This window comes from Littorina saxatilis, linkage group LG1, assembly GCF_037325665.1.
Source record: "Littorina saxatilis isolate snail1 linkage group LG1, US_GU_Lsax_2.0, whole genome shotgun sequence".
In the NCBI taxonomy this organism is placed as follows: domain Eukaryota; kingdom Metazoa; phylum Mollusca; class Gastropoda; order Littorinimorpha; family Littorinidae; genus Littorina; species Littorina saxatilis.
The window spans coordinates 71,847,802-71,867,352 of record NC_090245.1 but is presented as its reverse complement, the minus strand read 5'-3'; the positions used below and the strand labels follow the sequence as shown (position 1 = coordinate 71,867,352).

Genomic DNA, 19,551 nt, shown 5'->3' with positions numbered 1-19,551 from the left:
ACAATCAAGTCGGTATAGCATCTGTAGGAATGTAAGCTGATGTGTACAATCGTCTTGAATAATCAGTTTGAGAGGGTGGAAGTTTTTTTCTTGGCTGAGGGTCACGTGCATACTGTGTCTTTTCCGCATTTGGGGAGGGGCGGGCTGGTGAGGTGAGGGGGAGGGTACGTCATTTTATAATGTCTTGCTTTTTGAGTCATTATGAAGTGCACATGACCACTTTGAGGGACAGACAGCTCAAAACAAAAGTTTAGCACAAAAATCACTGAGCCATGCTCAACATGCAAAGAGAGATCAAAGAGAGAGAACCAATAAACATTCATTCATACAAAAAAGTTTCTCTTCAGATAAAAAGTGTTGGCAGTGGAATGGTGGTACATGTATTTCTAGGAATCCTTTGCGAACAGAATCAAGATCAAAGACTTGCCACAACTCAGGAAGTGTTCAAACAAAACCATTTCAACCAATCAGAACTTCACAACATTTTCAATTCGCAATGTTTTCACAACCAGAGTTTCGTATTGTTACAGTCCTTGCATGCAATAGTTCTTTGACTTTCTTTAAATTTCCTTCCTTATTTTTTTTTTTTTTATACCACAGAAAAAGTTTAAAAACCCTTTTAACACTCAAGGTTTCAATGTCCAAGTAATCTGCTCTGTTTTAAGTTTCTTTCATGTAAACAAAGCACAACCATTTTGTCAGTCAACCCCAGGTCTGTCTGGGTGCAAAGTACACAGGAGTTGAATCTGCTAGACAGAGATTTTGCTTAGAAATAATTTTCGGCAGCCTGCATGATTTTGGCAACCTTATCGTCAAAGATCTCATTGTCCTTCCAAATGCCATAGTAAACAAAAATGGAGGCCAGAGCACGCTGCAGAGTGCTGAAAGCATCCAGACACAAGCACAAGCAGTAGTTATCCATTGCCACCTGATACTCCGGATCCAGTTCCCAGGCGTTACGAAAATGAAGCGCTGCTTCTTCAAAGACGCCCATCTCCATCATGGCCAATCCCAGAAGAGCTTGCAGGAAGGGTGAGTCACAGTCCAGGGAGTAGATCTCATGTAGGAGGTTGAGCAGACACTCCTCGGCGTGCCGCATCTCTCCTAGCTGTTTGTGCGACAGCAGCATCAGATAGTGGGCCAACACTGTTGCCGGTAGCAGCGCTTCTTCCTGGGCCTCTACCTGGTCTTGAAGGGCCTCTGGCAAGGTGACCTTCTCCAGGCCTCCGTACACGATGCTGGGGACCTCTTCTGGCGTGGACTTGAGGGCGTCTTTGAGGTACATGACTGCATCCTCGTAGTTCCCCTGGCTGTACAGGAAGATGGCATACTTGACGCACACACACTGCTTGATCTCCAGCTTGAGTGATTCCTGCAACACAACATAGAAACTGTGTGAATAATGTGTATACTTAACATGTATGTATATCAGTGCAAAGCATTTACAACCTCATGCAACCAATCCTCTTTCTTGATCAATGCAGCTTCAATAGATATTAGATTCATCCACTCACAAGCCTGTGAATTCCTTGGTGGCAGGTTTGGTTTAGATCACTTTGGTTGGTAGGTTTTAAACAAGAGAGAGATCAGATGTTTCAATTTCTTCTCTTATTTTCAAAGAAATGTGTTCTGAGGGTACAAGTCCATCCTCCGATTTGTTTGTGTGTGCTCGCTGTCTCTCTTGTGTGTCGAGCAATAAATCTTTGCTAATGATGATACTGAAGGGTCATGAAGTTTAGATCTTGTTACAGCAGCATCCTATCCCAACATCAATGGTGAATGAATACCAATCAGTCATAAAACAAGCATAACAGTCGGCAAAATCATGGGCAAGTGTGTGTACAGCTGATTTGTTTGCAAAAAGTGGCATGAATCATTCTCTTTCTGTATTAATCAGCAAATTACAAGGTGTGAAAATAATAAAGCCCAGTATCTTCAACGCAGATAGAGGTACTGACTTCCTTTCTTGTGCTCTTTATTCTGTACAGTTTGCTCTTTCAAAAACGCAAAGCTACAGATAACCCTGCACGCTTTTTATTTTTAGCTGCAATAGACAATGTTCGGAAATAACTTTCGCTGCAGAAAAAAGAGGGCAAACAAACCTGCGTGACAAAATAGGCCAATCACTAGCGAGCGGCGTGTTGCTACATGTTTTGAGCACGTGTAAGACATGCAACTCGATAGTGATTGGCCTATTTTGTCACGCAGGATTTGGTTGCCCTCTTTTTTTCCGCAGCAAAAGTTATTTCCGGAATTCATCTATTCCCATATATTGTCACTATTAGCTAAGAATGAATGGTGTTTTTGTGTGTACATCTATGCATCTCAGTCTCAGTGTCTGTGTCTGCTTTCATATACAGAGGAACCCCCATTTATTGACCTTTACAAATCTAATAAAAGCAGGTCTTAAAAAAGGAGAGAATCTTAAAATAGGGGTACATTTACAGAGGTTATGAACAGAACATCTGCAAAAGCAAGGTCTTAAAAGTAAGGAAGTATTAAATTGGGGGGTCTTAATAGGGGGGTTCTACTGTACATGTGTCTGCATCTCGAAGCCTGACCTGGAAGTACTGCTCAGCAGCGAGGATCATCTCCAGCTCCTGGTCAATCTCCTCGCAGATGCAGGCCTTGACGTAGCAGATGGTGGCCAGTTCGCCCAGGGTGATGCACATCTCCGGCCCCAGCTGCTCGTTATGCATCTCGCGGTACACCTCCAGGCAATCGCGATACGACTCGATGGCCTTGTCAATGTCACCAGACATGGTGTGCATCTGACCCAGCTGTTGGAGGGTGCTGACCAAGTCCCCTGGAAGTGCAGGAAACCAATAGTGTACTATGGGATCTGGTATCTTACAGATCTAGATCTAGTACCTGTGTTCATAATAAACCTGAATGTGAACCCCTTATGTTAACCATTCCAGTTGCTGTGTATTTACTAGTCCATGTACTTTTCTGCACTCAGAATAACATGAGAATGAATAGAAGTAATTCACAAATCAAACTTTAGCTTTTATCGCATCAACTGATCAAGCGTTGGAAAAGGCTTTGCAGTCACTCATGAAGTAATCTTGCTAGTCCATATAGAATCTGCATGCTCAAAACAGAGTCATCATACCCAGTGAATACAGGCAAAGCAAAACACACACACACACACACACATAACGTCAAACGGTACCTTTGATATCCTCTTCCAACACATCCTGTATATCTCTGGCCTGCTCCAGATAGTGCACAGCACTCTGGTACTGCTTCATACTGATGTGAGCATCAGCTGAGCGACTTAACAGCTGATTATGCAGCGCCATGTCAGGTTCCTCACAAGACGAAATCATCGCTCCCGATTCTCCGCTGCCACTGCGAGACATCTCGGATTCTGACTGTGAGGTGCTGAGCTTGTCGCCGATGTCGAGCGCCTCGTTGTAGTAGGTCAAGGCTGTTTTGTAGTCATACTGTGCGAAATAGCAGTCGCCCAGAATCTGGAGAATGCGCATGTGCTGCCGACATTCACCCACGCTGCTTTCCTGTTTAAAAAAAAAAATAGAAGAAAAAAAGAATGTCTATGAAACGCTGCCATCTAGTAAAAACAAATTATAACAAGTCGCGTAAGGCGAAATTACTACATTTAGTCAAGCTGTGGAACTCACAGAATGAAACAACGCACTGCATTTTTTCACAATGACCGTAGTCCGCCGCTTGTGCATAACGGAGTGAAACTGACGAGCCTGTTCAGCGCGGTAGTGGTTTCGCTGTGCTGCATAACACGCTTTTCTGTACCTCTCTTCGTTTTAATCCAAATATATCATATCTATATGTTTTTGGAATCAGGAACCGACAAGGAATAAGATGAAATTGTTTTTAAATCGATTTTGGAAATTTAATTCTGATCATAATTTTTATATTTTTCATTTTCAGAGCTTGTTTTTAATCCAAATATGTTTTTGGAATCAGGAAACGATGTAGAATAAGATGAACGTAAATTTGGATCGTTTTATATAAAAAAAAAAAATTATTACAATTTTCAGATTTTTAATGACCAAACTCCAAAGTCATTAATCAAATTTTAAGCCACCAAGCTGAAATGCAATACCGAAGTCCGGCCTTCGTCGAAGATTGCTTTACAAAAATTTCAATCAATTTGATTGAAAAATGAGGGTGTGACAGCTAGTGCCGCCTCAACTTTTACAAAAACTGAAAAAGCCGGATATGACGTCATCAAAAGTATTTATCGAAAAAAAGAAAAAAACGTCCGGGGATATCATTCCCAGGAACTCTCATGTCAAATTTCATAAAGATCGGTCCAGTAGTTTGGTCTGAATCGCTCTACAGACACACACGCACAGACACACACACACACACACACATACACCACGACCCTCGTCTCGATTCCCCCTCTATGTTAAAACATTTAGTCAAAACTTGACTAAATGTAAAAACAGACTAGCTGAAAGAAACAAAAATACCAACCAGCGCCCTGATCTTTTTAGCCAGCACTCCAATCCCCACGTTCCTATTTCTTAGTTTGCTGGCTACTCCTTTTTCCCCATTTAGAACGGGCCTGCATACAAACAGCCCATCAATATAGAACACTCTTAATTACCATAACAACATCACTTGAACATTAACTTGACTTGCATTAAAAACAGATTCAGAGATAGGCATTTTTTCTCAAATAACTGATCAAACATGACCAGATATGGGTGGTAAAGGTAAATAACCCACATGTCAAGGGTGGATCTGAACAACCCCACTGAAAACAGAGTATGACCCTATCTCTTTTCTGCAAATTGGAGTTGCAAACACAGATACAGAAAATAAGAGCGATCTGAACTTTACATTAACGTCTTCCACAGTCCCAAACCCTTTCTATACCCCATGTCTTCCATCCATCCCCTTGGGGTACGTACCTGCATGAAGAGCCTGCCAATGTTGAGGAATTTGATGGCCTTGTGCTGCAGGTTGAGGATGTTGTAGGTGTTGCCCAGCATGTACAGGTTCTGACACACCAGCCAGAATTTCTGCTGCGGCAGGTCCGTGATCTTCTCCTCGTATAGCGTCCAGAACGTCTCAAAGGCCTGGCTGCAGAAGGACACACACTTGTGGTAGGCCTTCATCTTGTAGAAGGTGATGCCCATGAGAGACAGGAGCAGGCCGTGAAGGAAGGTGTGCAGGGTCAAGCCATGGGCGTGCTTGACCATGTGCATGGCCAGCTGAAAGACGTGGGCGGCCCTGGGGTAGACGTGCAGCATGAAGGTGGACACGCCCAGCATGACAAGCACATGGGCGTTCTCCAGGATGGCGTCCTTGCCGTACACACCCGCCAGCCTGAAGAGTCCCAGAGCTTTCTCGTAGAACACCAGAGCCTCTGAGTAGCTCTTCTGCACAAAGTGGCAGTCACCCAGCTTTCTCAAGGCCTTGGCTACAATGTCTTTCTGGGTTTCTTCATTGTTCTCCAGAACACCCAGCGCCTCTGTGTAACAGCTGATGGCGGCATCCACGTTCCCCATGCTGTTGCGATTTTTGGGCTGTGAGCTTTCTTTGGTTGGCTGGGGACGTGAACCTCCATCTTGTTCATCAGAAGCATCTTTCTCAAAGAACTCACAAATGGCTGCGATGATTTCAGCATAAAGAGTGTCTTCGTGTAAATGGTCTGTGACGTAGGCGTTGCCGAGGTCAATGAGCACAATGGCAACCTCCCTGTGTGCATCATGGTCCTGAAGGTCACGGAAGAGATGCAGCGCCTTCTCCAAGTTTGCACGTCCTTTGTTGACTAGCCCTTGGCGAAGACACAGGATCCCTGTGTTCTGCATCACTTGGGCACTGAAAGGATCAGACACAACTGAATGCATGCAACGAGTAAGAGAAATGTTTGAAGGTGAGAAAAATGTTTGATTTTCATGGCTTGTGATCTCAGCAGAGTTCAATTCATTTATGTTTTAAATTCAATATATGAAATACATGTACAAACACCACAAATACATATGAATCCACACTCTGTTTCATTATTTCCTTCCATCTACTCAGGTTGTTTACAAGGCAATAAACCTCTTTCAAAGAGAATCCAAATAACTAAACAGGACATGTGTTCTTTTTGTTGTTGTTTTGTAGTTTTTGGCTCACGTAAGTGTAGCCTATGCGATGCTAACTTTTGTCTGTCTGTGCATGCATGCGTGCGTGCGTGCGTGCGTATGTATGTCTGTGGTAGAAACTTTAACATTTGAAGACGTCACAACATTTGAAGACGTCACATTATGACGTAAGAGGGTTAGACGTCACGCGAAGGAATTACTGAAAGTCTCGGTCATTGTTAGTTTTGAGCGGGCCGAGACTAGTTTTTTCTTCGAAATCGGCCATTCAGATCTAGATCTAGTGTCTCGCTTTCTTGCACAGTGTCACCTATGCCGCTTACTGTGTGTGTGTGTGTATGCAGGGCCGGATCTGGGGGGGGGGGGGGGGGGGGGGGGGGGGGGGGGGGGGGTTCCTGGGGTTCCGGAACCCCCCCCCCCTTCCTGGCCATCCAATGTACCTCTCAGAGAAAAAAAGTTTGGACTTTGGACCCCTGCCTTTAGTTGGAACCTCCCCCCCCCCCCCCCCCCCCTCAAACGAACTTGGTCCGGCCCTGGTATGTGTGACGAAGTGATTGAGTTTGTGTTACTGTTTGTCGGTTTCTTACGTGAGCCTTGAAGGCTTCGCCTCTTGTTTTTTTTGCTTTTTATACAATTCACACCCCATCCCCACACATGCAGTGTTGTCCCCGACTCAGAGGACAATAAGTCAGTTGGACCGTGAATTGAAAATATGTACAGGTCCAAATGTCCTGACTACAAAAACATTGTTTTGCCAGAAGCTAGACTATCGGTGACGTCCCCATTCGTATTGACCAACCAGGGGTCAGAACAAAGCGTCAGATCAAAAAAGTAAGTGTCAGTGACAGTCGACTGAGAACAACACTGCACATGTTTACGCACACACACACACACACACACACACACACACACACACACACACACACACACACACCTAAAGCGTAGAAGATCAGAGGAGTCATCCTGAATGTCTTCCACAATCTCCAGAATGTACTCGCACAGGAGCTCAGCTTGGGTGTAGGACTCTGCGGTGATGAGGTGATTCACCAGCTTGTGGAAGATCTTAGCCATCATCAGCTTGATCAGGTTCTCCTGCAGGGGGGAGAATATCATCTTTCCCTGTGGCTCCTCCTCCTCCTCCATCTGTCAGTACAGGTAAAGAGTACAGAGTGTGTGTACATGTACAGTCGAACCTGTCTATAACAATGGACCAACAGAAAGTGGTCATTCTAGACAGGTGGTCACTGTGGAAAGGGGGATTATAATCTATATTGGGGAAAAAAAAACACTTGTTTGGGATCCTTTTGGGTGGTCCTTGTCGAGAGGTGGTCGTTAGTGCAGGTTTGACAGTATTTAAAGATGGGCGAGGATGTAGCTCAGTCGGTTGCGCGCTGGATTTGTATCCAGTTGGCCGCTGTCAGCGTGAGTTCGTCCCCACGTTCTCAGAGTCAACTTTGTGTGCAGACTCTCCTCGGTGTCCGAACACCCTCGTGTGTACACGCAAGCACAAGACCAAGTGCGCACGAAAAAGATCCTGTAATCCATGTCAGAGTTCGGTGGGTTATAGAAACACGAAAATACCCAGCATGCTTCCTCCGAAAGCGGCGTATGGCTGCCTAAATGGCGGGGTAAAAACGGTCATACACGTAAAAGCCGTGGGAGTTTCAGCCCATGAACGAACAAACAAACAAACAAACTGTATTTAAAAAGTATTCAATATCTTGATATAAAATTTGAAAAGAAAGCTGTCAAACAAAGCTAATTTCAAACTCTTCCTCAAACCATCCATGAGCATATGAAAAAGCAGCATCGTCATTTAAAAGAAAAATGGCCAGTGTTTTGATATTCAATTCTGAAAATACTGGAGAGACAATCAGTTCTACCAGTCATGACAGCTTTTTTCCATATAAAAATGCAGGAACCAACGAACAATAATGCCCTTGCTCTTAGTTTGCCTGGCTGCCGAGACTAAGTGACCACTTTCCGTTGAAGCTACTCTTCCTAATTTATAGGTGACCAGTTAACACAACACCCAGCTTAGATCAGTTGAAAAGAGTGACAGTTTCTATAAAAATTGCTTTATTCTCTTCAGACAGTGAAGCCAGATATTGAGATCAAAAAGGAAATGGACATGAGTAAGCATATCACCATTTGTATACATGTCCCTAAGACTAATAGGCAAGCTTCCTGTGAGGACGTTAAGCCCCCCTATCTTGTATAAGAACAGTATGACTATGAGAATGCACAGGGCATATTTTACCAACAATACAAATTGCACAAACCTCTTCTGTTTTCTCCGAGTCTCCTTCCTCCAGGCCAGCCCCGAAGTCAGCCTCATCCTGCCCCTCCTCAGTGGTCGTAAGCTGCAGTACACTGTCCACCACAAAGTCCTTTCGCTTCTCCAGGAAGAAATCCCACCCTGATGTATCCACCTTGCTGGCCGCTAGTTCATAGGACAACGAGTATTCTCGCACTGGAGTATCCGTTTTCGAAAGCTCACCCACATCCCTGTAATCTACAGAATCTGCTGTTGTTACGCTCACTGTCTCACTCTCCTCCGAAATGGTCTCACGGTCAAGCTTCTGGTCAGACTTGTCGGAGTCCACGTTTTCCTCAAACGACAAGACCTCTCTAAGGATGGCCTTGACGTCATTGCCGTGGAGACGGCGGTGACAGTACAGCTGAATTCTCTTGAACCAGTTGCCGTGATTGAAGTGATTTCCTAGAGTTCGAGCTGGCGGTTCATGAAGACTCTCTAGACTGAAGCCGTGAGAGAGATAACCGAGTTGGTATGGCTTCATGATCCCCATGTGGCCTGAAGACAGGGGGTAGTGAGAGGGTGTCAGCGGGGTTCGAGAACCGACATGGTTGAAGGCGTGGAATGGGTTGATCAGCCGCCAGTCCTCCCTCAGCCAGTTGAGCAGAGTGCGGCCCACAACGTCAGCCAGGTTCTGAGAGCGGCCGATGGCAAAGGCTTGCTGGGCAGAGAGCCAGTCGCGCTGCTGGTTGTCGATCTCGGTGTCCAGTCCTGCCTGGCACGACTTGACCGCTTCGCCCAGCAGGGCCCCAGCGTGAACACACAGCCACAGCCATTCTAATGGATTCTGCCGGTATCCACGGCTACGGCGGGTGCAGACTTCTGCTAGGCCAGCGTAGATTTGTACCAAGCATGGAACATCTGCAGCCTTCTCCTGAGCTAGCTGAAAGGTGTGCAGAAACAGCTGCTCTGCATCGTCCAATCGCAGCTCTTCTAGGCTGGTGCGTGCATTCTGTAGCAATGTTGCCACTTCTGTGCTACTGGCCTCTCTGCTCTCAATCTGCATCTGGCAACACCACAAAGAGAAACAGATGGTTAGTTTCGTTGGGCTGTCAAGTCTTTAAATCTGTGTGTGTGTGTTTGTGTGTGGGGCGGGGGAGGGCCAAGGGAAGAGCAGGTGTTAATATGTGTGTCGGTCTGCGCAAAGGGGGCTGGGGGGGAGGGGGATTATATGTAATGGTGTTAGGTTTGTACATGTATGTGTTGTATGTGTGTCTGTCTATCTGTCTTTGCGTATGCATACAATGATACATGTGTATACATAGGTCAATGTATGTGTATACATGTGTGAGTGTGAATGTGTGCGTGTGCGTATTTGCACTTGTGCAAGCTTGCCTGCATGTGTAGGTCCTGAACCCAACAGACTATCAGCAAAACAAATAACACACAAGCTCTGCAAATTCCACAGCTTTAAACCACTTACAAGTGTGAGGTGTTTATCTGCTGTAGGCTGCAGACTGGAAATGACAGTTCTGCCCTGTGTGGTCTTCTCACTGGTTTCTATGTTCGTCTGGCCTACGAGACCAAACCCTCCACCTGAAATCAAGAGAACAGCAGATGTAAGAGGATACTAAACCACAGATCTGTGTCCACAAAGTTGGAACACAAAGAAATGCAGGGAGACCAAGATCTTGTAACATGTACCCTTTTCTCTGTTTTCATATCACCCCCAAAGCACAGATTTCCTCTGCATGAAGTCTACAATTCAATTTAAGACCACCCCCGCCCCTTCCGTCTTTTCAGGTCTCTCAGTATTTTTGAGATCTCAAAACAGAAATCTGCAGCTGGAACAAGTGATTTGAATGCAAAATAATCTTCCAATCATAAGAAATGAAGAAAAATCCTGGACCCAGGCATTTGGACCTATACATACTTTTAACACAGGTCTTTACTCACATGACCTATTGTCCTCTGAGTCTGGAAACAACAATGTGTTGAATTAAGTTTACTATCTCAATGATATCACACAAGCACAACACAAGTATCAAAGACACAACTCTTTGCCAGTTTGGGATATTTTTGTTAGACATGAAATTCCTTTATTATATTTATGCTCACAACTTATTTCAGAACTGGACAAAAAATTGACTCATTCAGTCACTGTGATAAAACTGTGTTGTGTACATGGCACTTTCTTTCTTTCTTTATTTATTTGGTGTTTAACGTTGTTTTCAACCATTCAAGGTTATATCGCGACGGGGAAAGGGGGAGATGGGATAGGGGAAAGGGGGGAGATGGGATAGAGCCACTTGTTAATTGTTTCTTGTTCACAAAAGCACTAATCAAAAAATTGCTCCAGGGGCTTGTAACTGACGTAGTACAATATATGACCTTACTGGGAGAATGCAAGTTTCCAGTACAAAGGACCTAACATTTCTTACATACTGCTTGACTAAAATCTTTACAAACATTGACTATATTCTATACAAGAAACACTTAACAAGGGTAAAAGGAGAAACAGAACCGTTAGTCGCCTCTTACGACATGCTACCCAGCGGGTAAATTCTTTCTCGTCCCAACCAATATGGGACTCCCCCTAACCCGCGGGGGGGTGTACATGGCACTAGACATGCACAACAGCAAGATCACACCCTATTATTCTCATGTACACACCTTGTTTACACTCTTACCCACACACCAACACACACCCACACTCCAACACACACACACACATACAACACACACACACACACAACATGTTACATCACACAACACACACACACACTGTTGTTGTTGGGGTTTTTCTCTCTATTTGATTCCCTCCCCTTTTTCACCATAAATGGAGTAGTTCATATTACATTACAAGCCACTACGTTTTTATGTTAGTTTTTCACATCAAAGCCATCCTCTGTTTATTCAACTCCCAGGACGTTGTTTACATTGCATAAAAAGCCTGTGCGCAAACTGAAATGGGTTAGCTAAGTTTTATCCTACCACTCCTCCACCCCTCTCTTGTCTTTGACATTTTCCCCAGGTCAACAACACTGTTCTTTTTCTAAAGGCCAGGCTTCATCTGTTGCATTCAAAATCTGCAGCAGAGCCATATAATTGGGATAACCATAACAGGCATATGTTGTGATCTTTTACATTTCAGCGAAACTCTGACGCCACCCTGACGCCGTCAAATACAATGAAACCTGTTTTAAGACCCTCTGTTTCTAGACTAGTCTCAATCTGCTTTAAGACATTGTTTACCAAGATTTTCTCTTCAAAAAGTCTGTACATTTACCTCTATTTTAAGACTGCCTGGTTTGTAAAAGACCTTGATTTTTCTCAAATGTGTAAAAGGGTAAAAAAAAATATTTAAAAAAAGGTTTTAGTTTTACTGTCCAAATAATGCCAAATGATTTTTTTACTGATCTGTTTGAGAAAAAAAATCCTTAGTTATTTTTTTACCTGAATGTTCACAAATTGCCTGGTCACACCCAGAGATAAACGAAACAAGATACTTAACACCCATGCCCACACATTCAAACTTGTATGCATCCACACACCCACATTCATAATGTGCACCCAAGCATTCACATCATGTACTAACTTGTCTTGTGTACTTTTATGTAATTACCCCAAACATGAGATTACTGACATACTGATTGTATGAACAATAATGCATGCCAGCTGATCATGTGTGCAGTTCGCACACACAAGCAAGCTGCAATTTTCACCCCCCTTTCCTAACCTAGGTGGTGGGTTCAAGTGCTAGTCTTTCGGATGAGACGAAAAACCGAGGTCCCTTCGTGTACACTACATTGGGGTGTGCACGTTAAAGATCCCACGATTGACAAAAGGGTCTTTCCTGGCAAAATTGTATAGGCATAGATAAAAATGTCCATCAAATACCCGTGGGACTTGGAATAAAGTAAAAAAAATTCCATCTCACACGGCATTAAGTCTCAGGAAACATGAATACACGCATACAGGAAAAAAAATATATATGGCATGGGTAGCACCGTATGTATGGCAGCTCGCTTTCCCCGGGGAGAAAGCAGCCCGAATTTCCATGAGGGTAACCTCACTGGACTGTAAATCTTATCCAATCCAATCCAATCCAATGTATATCTACTCAAAAAATTAACACGTGCAGCTAGCCCTAATCATCAAAACACAAACATGGGAGGTATGCACATTGTCTGCTCAAATCTGTCAATCACCCATATCATCTCACTATACATGTGCACTCATTAATTGACAAACTTCTAATCTGCCAGGCAATCTGCCAGGCTTTATTAGATTAAGAACAAAACCTTTTCTACATTATCTTTGCTACCATCAACTGTGACATAAAATTCTTTGCCCCTGTAAAGTTTTTATGGGTGTGTGCTGAGCTACGTGCTAAAACAGCCCCTGAATCCAGTGTGGGATTTGTCACCCATAAGAAAAAGAGAAGGCCACCACCAAGTGTATACACAGGCTGTTGACAACAGTGTGTCTTTGTCAGTCACTAAATTTGTGCTAAGGCCACATCTGTGTGTCAAGCTGACTTTTGTTCCATTCAGCATACGTTATGTGACTTTGTCTTCAATTACCACACTCCATGACTCATGGTGTAACAGCTCTTTGTATCGGGATCCAATACAAGCAATCTGGAGGGGAGAAAACTGAATGCTATTTAATCTCTCAATGTATCAAACAGGTGGGGATGTTTTCCCTCAGGAAAACCAAGCCATTGTTACCCACCTGTGTCACACATGTGAGGTTATTGCAAATGTGTAGACTTAGGCTACTGCAAGATTTGTATACAAACTGAAAACAAGTTTAAAACACCTACATTACAGTTCTTTCATTTCAACAGGGCTATAGTTAACTTCATTACTCTGCTAGTGTGTGTGTGTGTGTGTGTGTGTGTGTGTGTGTGTGTGCATTTAAATGTGTGTGACTCAGTAGCGAATGGCTCCAAATAACAGGTGGTGTGTGTGTGTGCATTTAAATGTGTGTGTGTGTGTGTGTGTGTGTGTGTGTGTGTGTGTGTGTGTGTGTGTGTGTGTGTGTGTGTGTGTGTGTGTGTGTGTGTGTGTGTGTGCATGCAGATAATTTTCGAGAGGTGTTGCTAAGCAAGAAGTCTATAAATTCCTAAGGCATGCACAATTGATTTCCCGTTGGTGCCATATTGTGCGTAAAAACTGATGACAGAGTAACGCTATCAGGCAGATGCATGCGCTCTAACCACAGGTAGAGCAGCGAGGTGATCAATATATTGCAGCCACCATCCAAAGGGTTCTACCCACCAAGGGAATACAGCAACTGATCAATAGGAGGCTACAACTTATACAGGGTCTGGAGCGAACCGAAACAGCCATTCACCACCGTCAAATTATTGCTGCCTGGTCCGGGCCGGCACAGGCCAAAGCCCTGTGTTAATTTACTCTCTGCTCACCCATGCATTCATAATCGTGCAATAAAAGGGAAAGGAGGGCAAACGAGAGTCATGCCAGTTGTCATCACCAGTACAGTCCGTACGCCTTGCATTATGCACAACATGTAGGGGAAGGGCTCCTAATATGGACCGGCTCCTAATATGGACCACCTCCTGTTCTGACAAACTAACGGCGCTAGAGCGCTCAAAAAAGTTTTATTCGCTGTATTTACCCTCTCTGGATAACTTGCACATGTCAAAACAGTTGCAGAAACACAAATCTCAAAACCGTTAGGCTTTTTCTCTCTTTTTTTCTCACTTTTGGCAGGGTTCACTCTAAATTTGCTGCCTAAAACGGACTCGTTTCTGTCCACAGCCAAAGCTTGTGTCACACACAAATTGCTGCGTATGACAGCTAAGACCGTATTTGTTACATTTTAGCAGTGTTGACCCCGCGTTTCTACTGCAAACAAAAAATAATAGCCAAATTTCAAAGTATGTGTGAGTCCCCTAATATGGACCACCTTCAACAAATCGAAGAAAATAAAAGCGAAAGGCTATTTTCATTAATTCAGTAAAAAGATTGCTGGAAATAACCTATAACTAGCTCTCGAGATTTCAAAAAAATATAACAAAAAGTCTTCTTTTCGTGGAAGTTGATAATTTCACTTATTTTTACTCTGTTTTTGATAAGCTTCTTTAGTTTCCCTGTGTGCTTCAAATAATGCTCTCATCATCCCGAAACAGATAAATCTAAAGCATATTTTAATTAGTCTGACTTGTACACTAAGTTGTATCATGTTATTTTGAAGTATAGGGGGCGTTTTACAGTGATTCGTGAAGGCCGCTTCACTGGTCCATATTAGGCGCCCAGGCTCCTAATATGGACCATTTGTGATTTTTTCCTGTATGTAATTTTGGCTGAATATCTATCAAAGCGATTTCACTCTGATTAGGCCTCACGGTTAACCTAAGAGAGAAGGACTACCAAACACAAAATGAAACTTCTTCGCAAGAAAACAAGTTAGTTATTAGCATGAAACAAAAAGTGGTCCATATTAGGAGCCCTTCCCCTACTTGCAGTAGCTACAGCTTATAGTTCTATTCCATGTCCTAGTCTCCCAGCTATGCAGTTGCTAATTAGGCTGAGCTGTGCAGTGCATACTACATTAGAAAGTAAATCGATACATACATAGAGAATACTACATGGCTTGCTGTGTCGTACCAGATTTACACGAGTTGTTTTTTTAAATATTGAACTGCGAGCGAAAGCGAGCTGTTCACTATTTGAAAAAGCAACGAGTGTAAATCTGGTACGACACAGCAAGCCATGTAGTATTCTGTTTATCCTACATACTGTACTTACGTGTATTTTACTGAAAATGTCCTGCAGTCGAGGCAGCTAACTTGAAGACGCTTGTTTTGGAACCTCGATCTCTTCTAAAGCCTCGTGCAATCTATTACGTCAAAGTAAAGAAACGTCATTCTAAAAGTGTGGCGTGACGTGTTAGTTCTAAAAATTCATCGAGGGGAATTAGCGAGCGCAATTTTGTTTTCTATAATGACGTTTGTCTCGGTGACTTTGGCATCATAAACAGTGGAAAAACAGGTCCCTGCCAGACTTGCTTGACATGACCTCATTTACATGATATACACACGTGTGATTTGAACGATTATTATCTCACGAGTGTCTCTCTCACGTAAGCATGTAGGATAAAACTGCATAACTGAATTTGTACAGTGCAGCTCTAACTACTGTTGCAACAATCTGAACATTATATAACTGCAAAACAATGGTAGTCAAGACAATCATTTTCCAGCTTAATTGTTGTCTGCATTTTCTACCGCAGGTGTTGGCTCCAGTGCATTTTATTTTTGACTCAATTTGAAATGGGGAAAAAGAAACGTAATAATTTCAATGTTTACATGATAATATATATATATACTAGTAATTGCTGTTTCCTTGTACAACTAAAGTTTAACCTTTGCGTTCGTACAAAAGTAAACTTCTGTTCTCCACATAGAAAGATCATGCAAACGTACCCAAGAATGCATCTAGAACTTTTTAATAGTGCACATACACAATTAACTTCTTCTACACATATTTGCTTTTAGTTTTAGTGCAATTATAATAAATACCGGCAGGGTTGGCCTAGTGGTAAGGCGTCCGCCCCGTGATCGGGAGGTCGTGGGTTCGAACCCCGGCCGGGTCATACCTAAGACTTTAAAATTGGCAATCTAGTGACTGCTCCGCCTGGCGTCTGGCATTATGGGGTTAGTGCTAGGACTGGTTGGTCCGGTGTCAGAATAATGTGACTGGGTGAGACATGAAGCCTGTGCTGCGACTTCTGTCTTGTGTGTGGCGCACGTTATATGTCAAAGCAACACCGCCCTGATATGGCCCTTCGTGGTCGGCTGTGCGTTAAGCAAACAAACAAACAAAAATTATAATAAATAATAACAGCTACAACAAGACCACTTCCTTGGCATTTTTATAACCAATAGAACCAACACCTTCCCACACAATATTTCAAATTCAGCATTCAAGCACTTCTATTTTATTTGTCACTACTCGTGGGAAAGAATCAATGTTCAGCAGTCAATGCTCCTTACACCTAGCCTAACCAATGGTTCAATGCCAAGCTTTAGTGCTAATGCACCTTCAGGTACAAAATTGCCTGTCAGACGACACAATCAGTGGACCTGTGTCAATATTCCGTGAGTAGCTGTATCACAATGGACAACTAAATGGAACCACCTTTATTTTCTCCGATTCAGAAAATACACACACTATACCTATGTTTGAGTACCTTGACAGACAATGGCGTTCTTTCTTTCTTTCTGGGAGATAGAATCAAAAGTGCTCTAGCTGTTGAAATCTGAATACAAATCAAGGTTACTCTCATTGTGAATGTGATATGTTCAAAACCCCAGCTTTCAAATGTATACATTACAGTTTTCACCTGTGCTTTACCTTGCATGTGTGCTATGTTGGTGTAGGCATTAACTGCGTCGCTGCACTCATTCTTTTTACAGTGGGTTCATAGTGAGGTTCTGTCATTTGATCAAACAGAACTACGTCCTATGTCAACAATGCCATTTTGTACCACCAGCATAACCTGTTCCTCTCCGCACTCTTCTATTTATATTGCTGTCTACCTCACCTGCCTTGAGATTTACCTGTCTGTAGCTTTATGAATAACCCGCCACAGGTCACACAGCTTCAAATTCAAATTCTAGATGGCTCACATTTCCGAAGCCAAAAGTTTCCTTCGACTTCTGCCTTTTGAAAACCGCTGATGCGACGAATATACATGTACCAATTCATCACTGACAAGTTCTCACCAAGACAAACAAGTGCAACAAGTTTAAAAGATGTATCCACACTGTTACTAAACTGGCACTTTTTAAAGAGCATTGACATGTTTTTTAGAAAAAAAGTAAACACACTCACATTCACAGAGTCACACACTCTCTCCGCACACCTGCTGGTCAGTATGACTAGGACTTTTTTTTAAAAGTTTTATGTGGACTTTATACATGCCCAATTATCTTCCCATGAATCCGTCTTTATCCCAGCACACCCCGGTATCATTCTAGTCATTCAAAGGTGTAAATGTACATTGTCAACAGAACTGTCGCTGTCGGAGAACTGTCGTGGGTGTGTACATAAATGAGTGAGTAAGTGAAGGCTAGTCCCCCTGAACAGAGAGGCATACCTGTACACACCCGGCTAAACTTTCAGCATTCTTACCTCTATTTACTCTATCTATACCCCTATAAGCCATAAGTGGGATTGCCTGTCCTGTACAAAAACAGCCACTCACCTCTCTACCACATCGTAAAACACCTGGTATGGAAACCACTGTTCATGTTGGCAACTGTAGCTGTTGTTGTCAATGTGAATGCTAGATTCTACCAAAGATTGAGTGACTGCAGTTACATTCTACTATTATTTCTACAAGACAAAGTTTCAGTGTGATTTTTATTTCTCTCTCTTATAAATATATATGTGTGTGTGTGTGTGTGTGTGTGTGTGTGTGTGTGTGTGTGTGTGTGTGTGTGTGTGTGTGTGTCACTATATGTGCTTGTGTGTGAATACACGTGTACTAAATAACTAATGTAGGAGTGTTATGATTATCACTAGAAAACAAACAAACAGAAACAATCTTTGTTTCAGAAACAAAACAGGCCAACATATACATAACTCCATCGCTCTCTTCCATCCTCCTGATTTGATTTAAATGTCCAGGACCCTAATATCCCCACACACCCCTGTTAGCCATGTAATCATTGTTCTTAACTGGATACACTTACATTAATAATACAATATTTATAAACAATCAGTTTCAGATTTTTGTTGGGTTGACTGCATGCATGCATGGCTGTCTGTTGGTAATGTCCTCATGAAGCTGAGCAGTAACTTTTTCTGATAGAATCATCAAAGATAACTCAGTCACACATCAAGATGAGGAATTACACTACTAATAACTGTCAAAAACAAACTCAGCTAATGAACAGTCTTACCTGCTTTTTAAAATAAGTATATTACTTTTATTAGTCAGTGGATTCACCTTCTACAAGTACAACATACACACACACACACACACACACACACACACAGTGATACACACAGAACAAACAAAGGCAAAATGTAGTTAGGCCCCACAGCTCTAATATATATAGTCAAAATCCACATCATTTGGACTTGGAGTGTATGTTGGGTGTCGATCGTGACTCAGTCAGAGAAATTTAGACAATTCTTCTGTCCAGAAGTGTCAGATAAAAGAGGTATCAATTAAAACTGAGCTCTCTACAAACCGCGATAGCAGGAGTCTACAGTAAGGCAACAAGCACCGTGCATTATTCACACACTCCAGGCGGCTCACACATCATTGTGTCAGACAACAAAATATCGACTGTCCAAGGTTGAATCGAGGCAGACGTGGGTAATGATATGCAAAGACCCTTACCTGAATAACCCCCACTCGTGTACAAAACTCCGGGCCGTCGGGTCGTCATGTCCAAGTTGGTAAACAGTGCACACAGTCTTCATAAGTAACATCAACCACTCCGGCTCCAGCCAAATAACGGTAGCTCACTTCAAACGCAGGTGCTCAAGCGGTTGTTGTGTCTCGCGGCGCTTTCCGGCAGCCGCTCGCGATCGTCTGCTACCCCTTTGACGAAGCTGTGTCAGCTACGCTACAGTCCACGGACACTGCCAATCTCAGTGAATCTGTGAAAGTGGAGGCTGCATGCTCCACAGCACATGCCCATCCTAGCGCGGCGCAACCTTTCTAAGCCTATTTCTCCGCCCACAGCCCCCCTGTCAAAATTATTCCTCTCCCCTCCCAACCAATGTAAATGGGATTGTCAACTTGGCCACCTCCGCTATGACCCCGAAATTTGGCTGACCCCGCTAAACCCTTACCGGAAATAAGGTACGTCACCCAAAGGGCACATTACTGTGCAAGGGTTGTGCAGTTTATTTGTTTTTGCAAGGTTGTTTCCCTTTACTTGAAACGAGCACTGATGAAAAAGAAAATTGTCAAGCGAGTGCAGTGTCTTTGATTTTGCTTCTTCTTTTTTTTTTTATAGTTTAAACTGTGTCTCTTGTTTGTCCACTGTAAACAAGTGGGGTTTTTTTGTTTTGTTTTTGTGTGCCGGTGTGTGCTTTTTTGTCCCTCAAAGAAGGCATATTTGTAAACGAGTTAGGTTTAATTATATTCAAATAATATTACAGGAGGTAAGACCTTGCTTCTTCAAAACTAAATCCAAAGAACATTTGCAAAGAAATA

General features: G+C 43.0%; 1 protein-coding gene across 2 annotated transcripts; it reads right to left on the bottom strand.

Moving 5' to 3' along the window:
• Positions 1–364: 364 nt before the first annotated feature.
• Positions 365–19,152, bottom strand: LOC138977809 (uncharacterized). Of its 2 annotated transcripts, none has more exons than XM_070350416.1 (8): positions 18,727–19,152; positions 9,824–9,936; positions 8,366–9,406; positions 7,018–7,226; positions 4,905–5,817; positions 3,176–3,521; positions 2,562–2,806; positions 365–1,372 (listed from the first exon to the last, which is right to left on the bottom strand). In XM_070350416.1, exons 1-8 carry the CDS (start codon positions 18,773–18,775, stop codon positions 767–769), a joined length of 3,522 nt encoding a protein of 1,173 aa, XP_070206517.1. In that variant the 5' UTR covers positions 18,776–19,152; the 3' UTR covers positions 365–766. The 2 variants fall into 2 exon arrangements, with proteins under 2 accessions (XP_070206517.1, XP_070206524.1); XM_070350423.1 differs by lacking the exon at positions 18,727–19,152 and adding an exon at positions 17,208–17,786.
• Positions 19,153–19,551: the final 399 nt, after the last annotated feature.

Excerpts from the sequence above, each read along its gene's own strand:
- LOC138977809 (XM_070350416.1), bottom strand. The coding sequence starts at position 18,775 with ATGACGACCCGACGGCCCGGAGTTTTGTACACGAGTGGGGGTTATTCA. Across the intron at positions 7,227-8,365 it reads ACTCGGAGAAAACAGAAGAG|ATGGAGGAGGAGGAGGAGCC; the intron begins GTTTGTGCAATT and ends CTGTACTGACAG. Across the intron at positions 5,818-7,017 it reads TCTGATCTTCTACGCTTTAG|TGCCCAAGTGATGCAGAACA; the intron begins GTGTGTGTGTGT and ends TGATCCTTTCAG.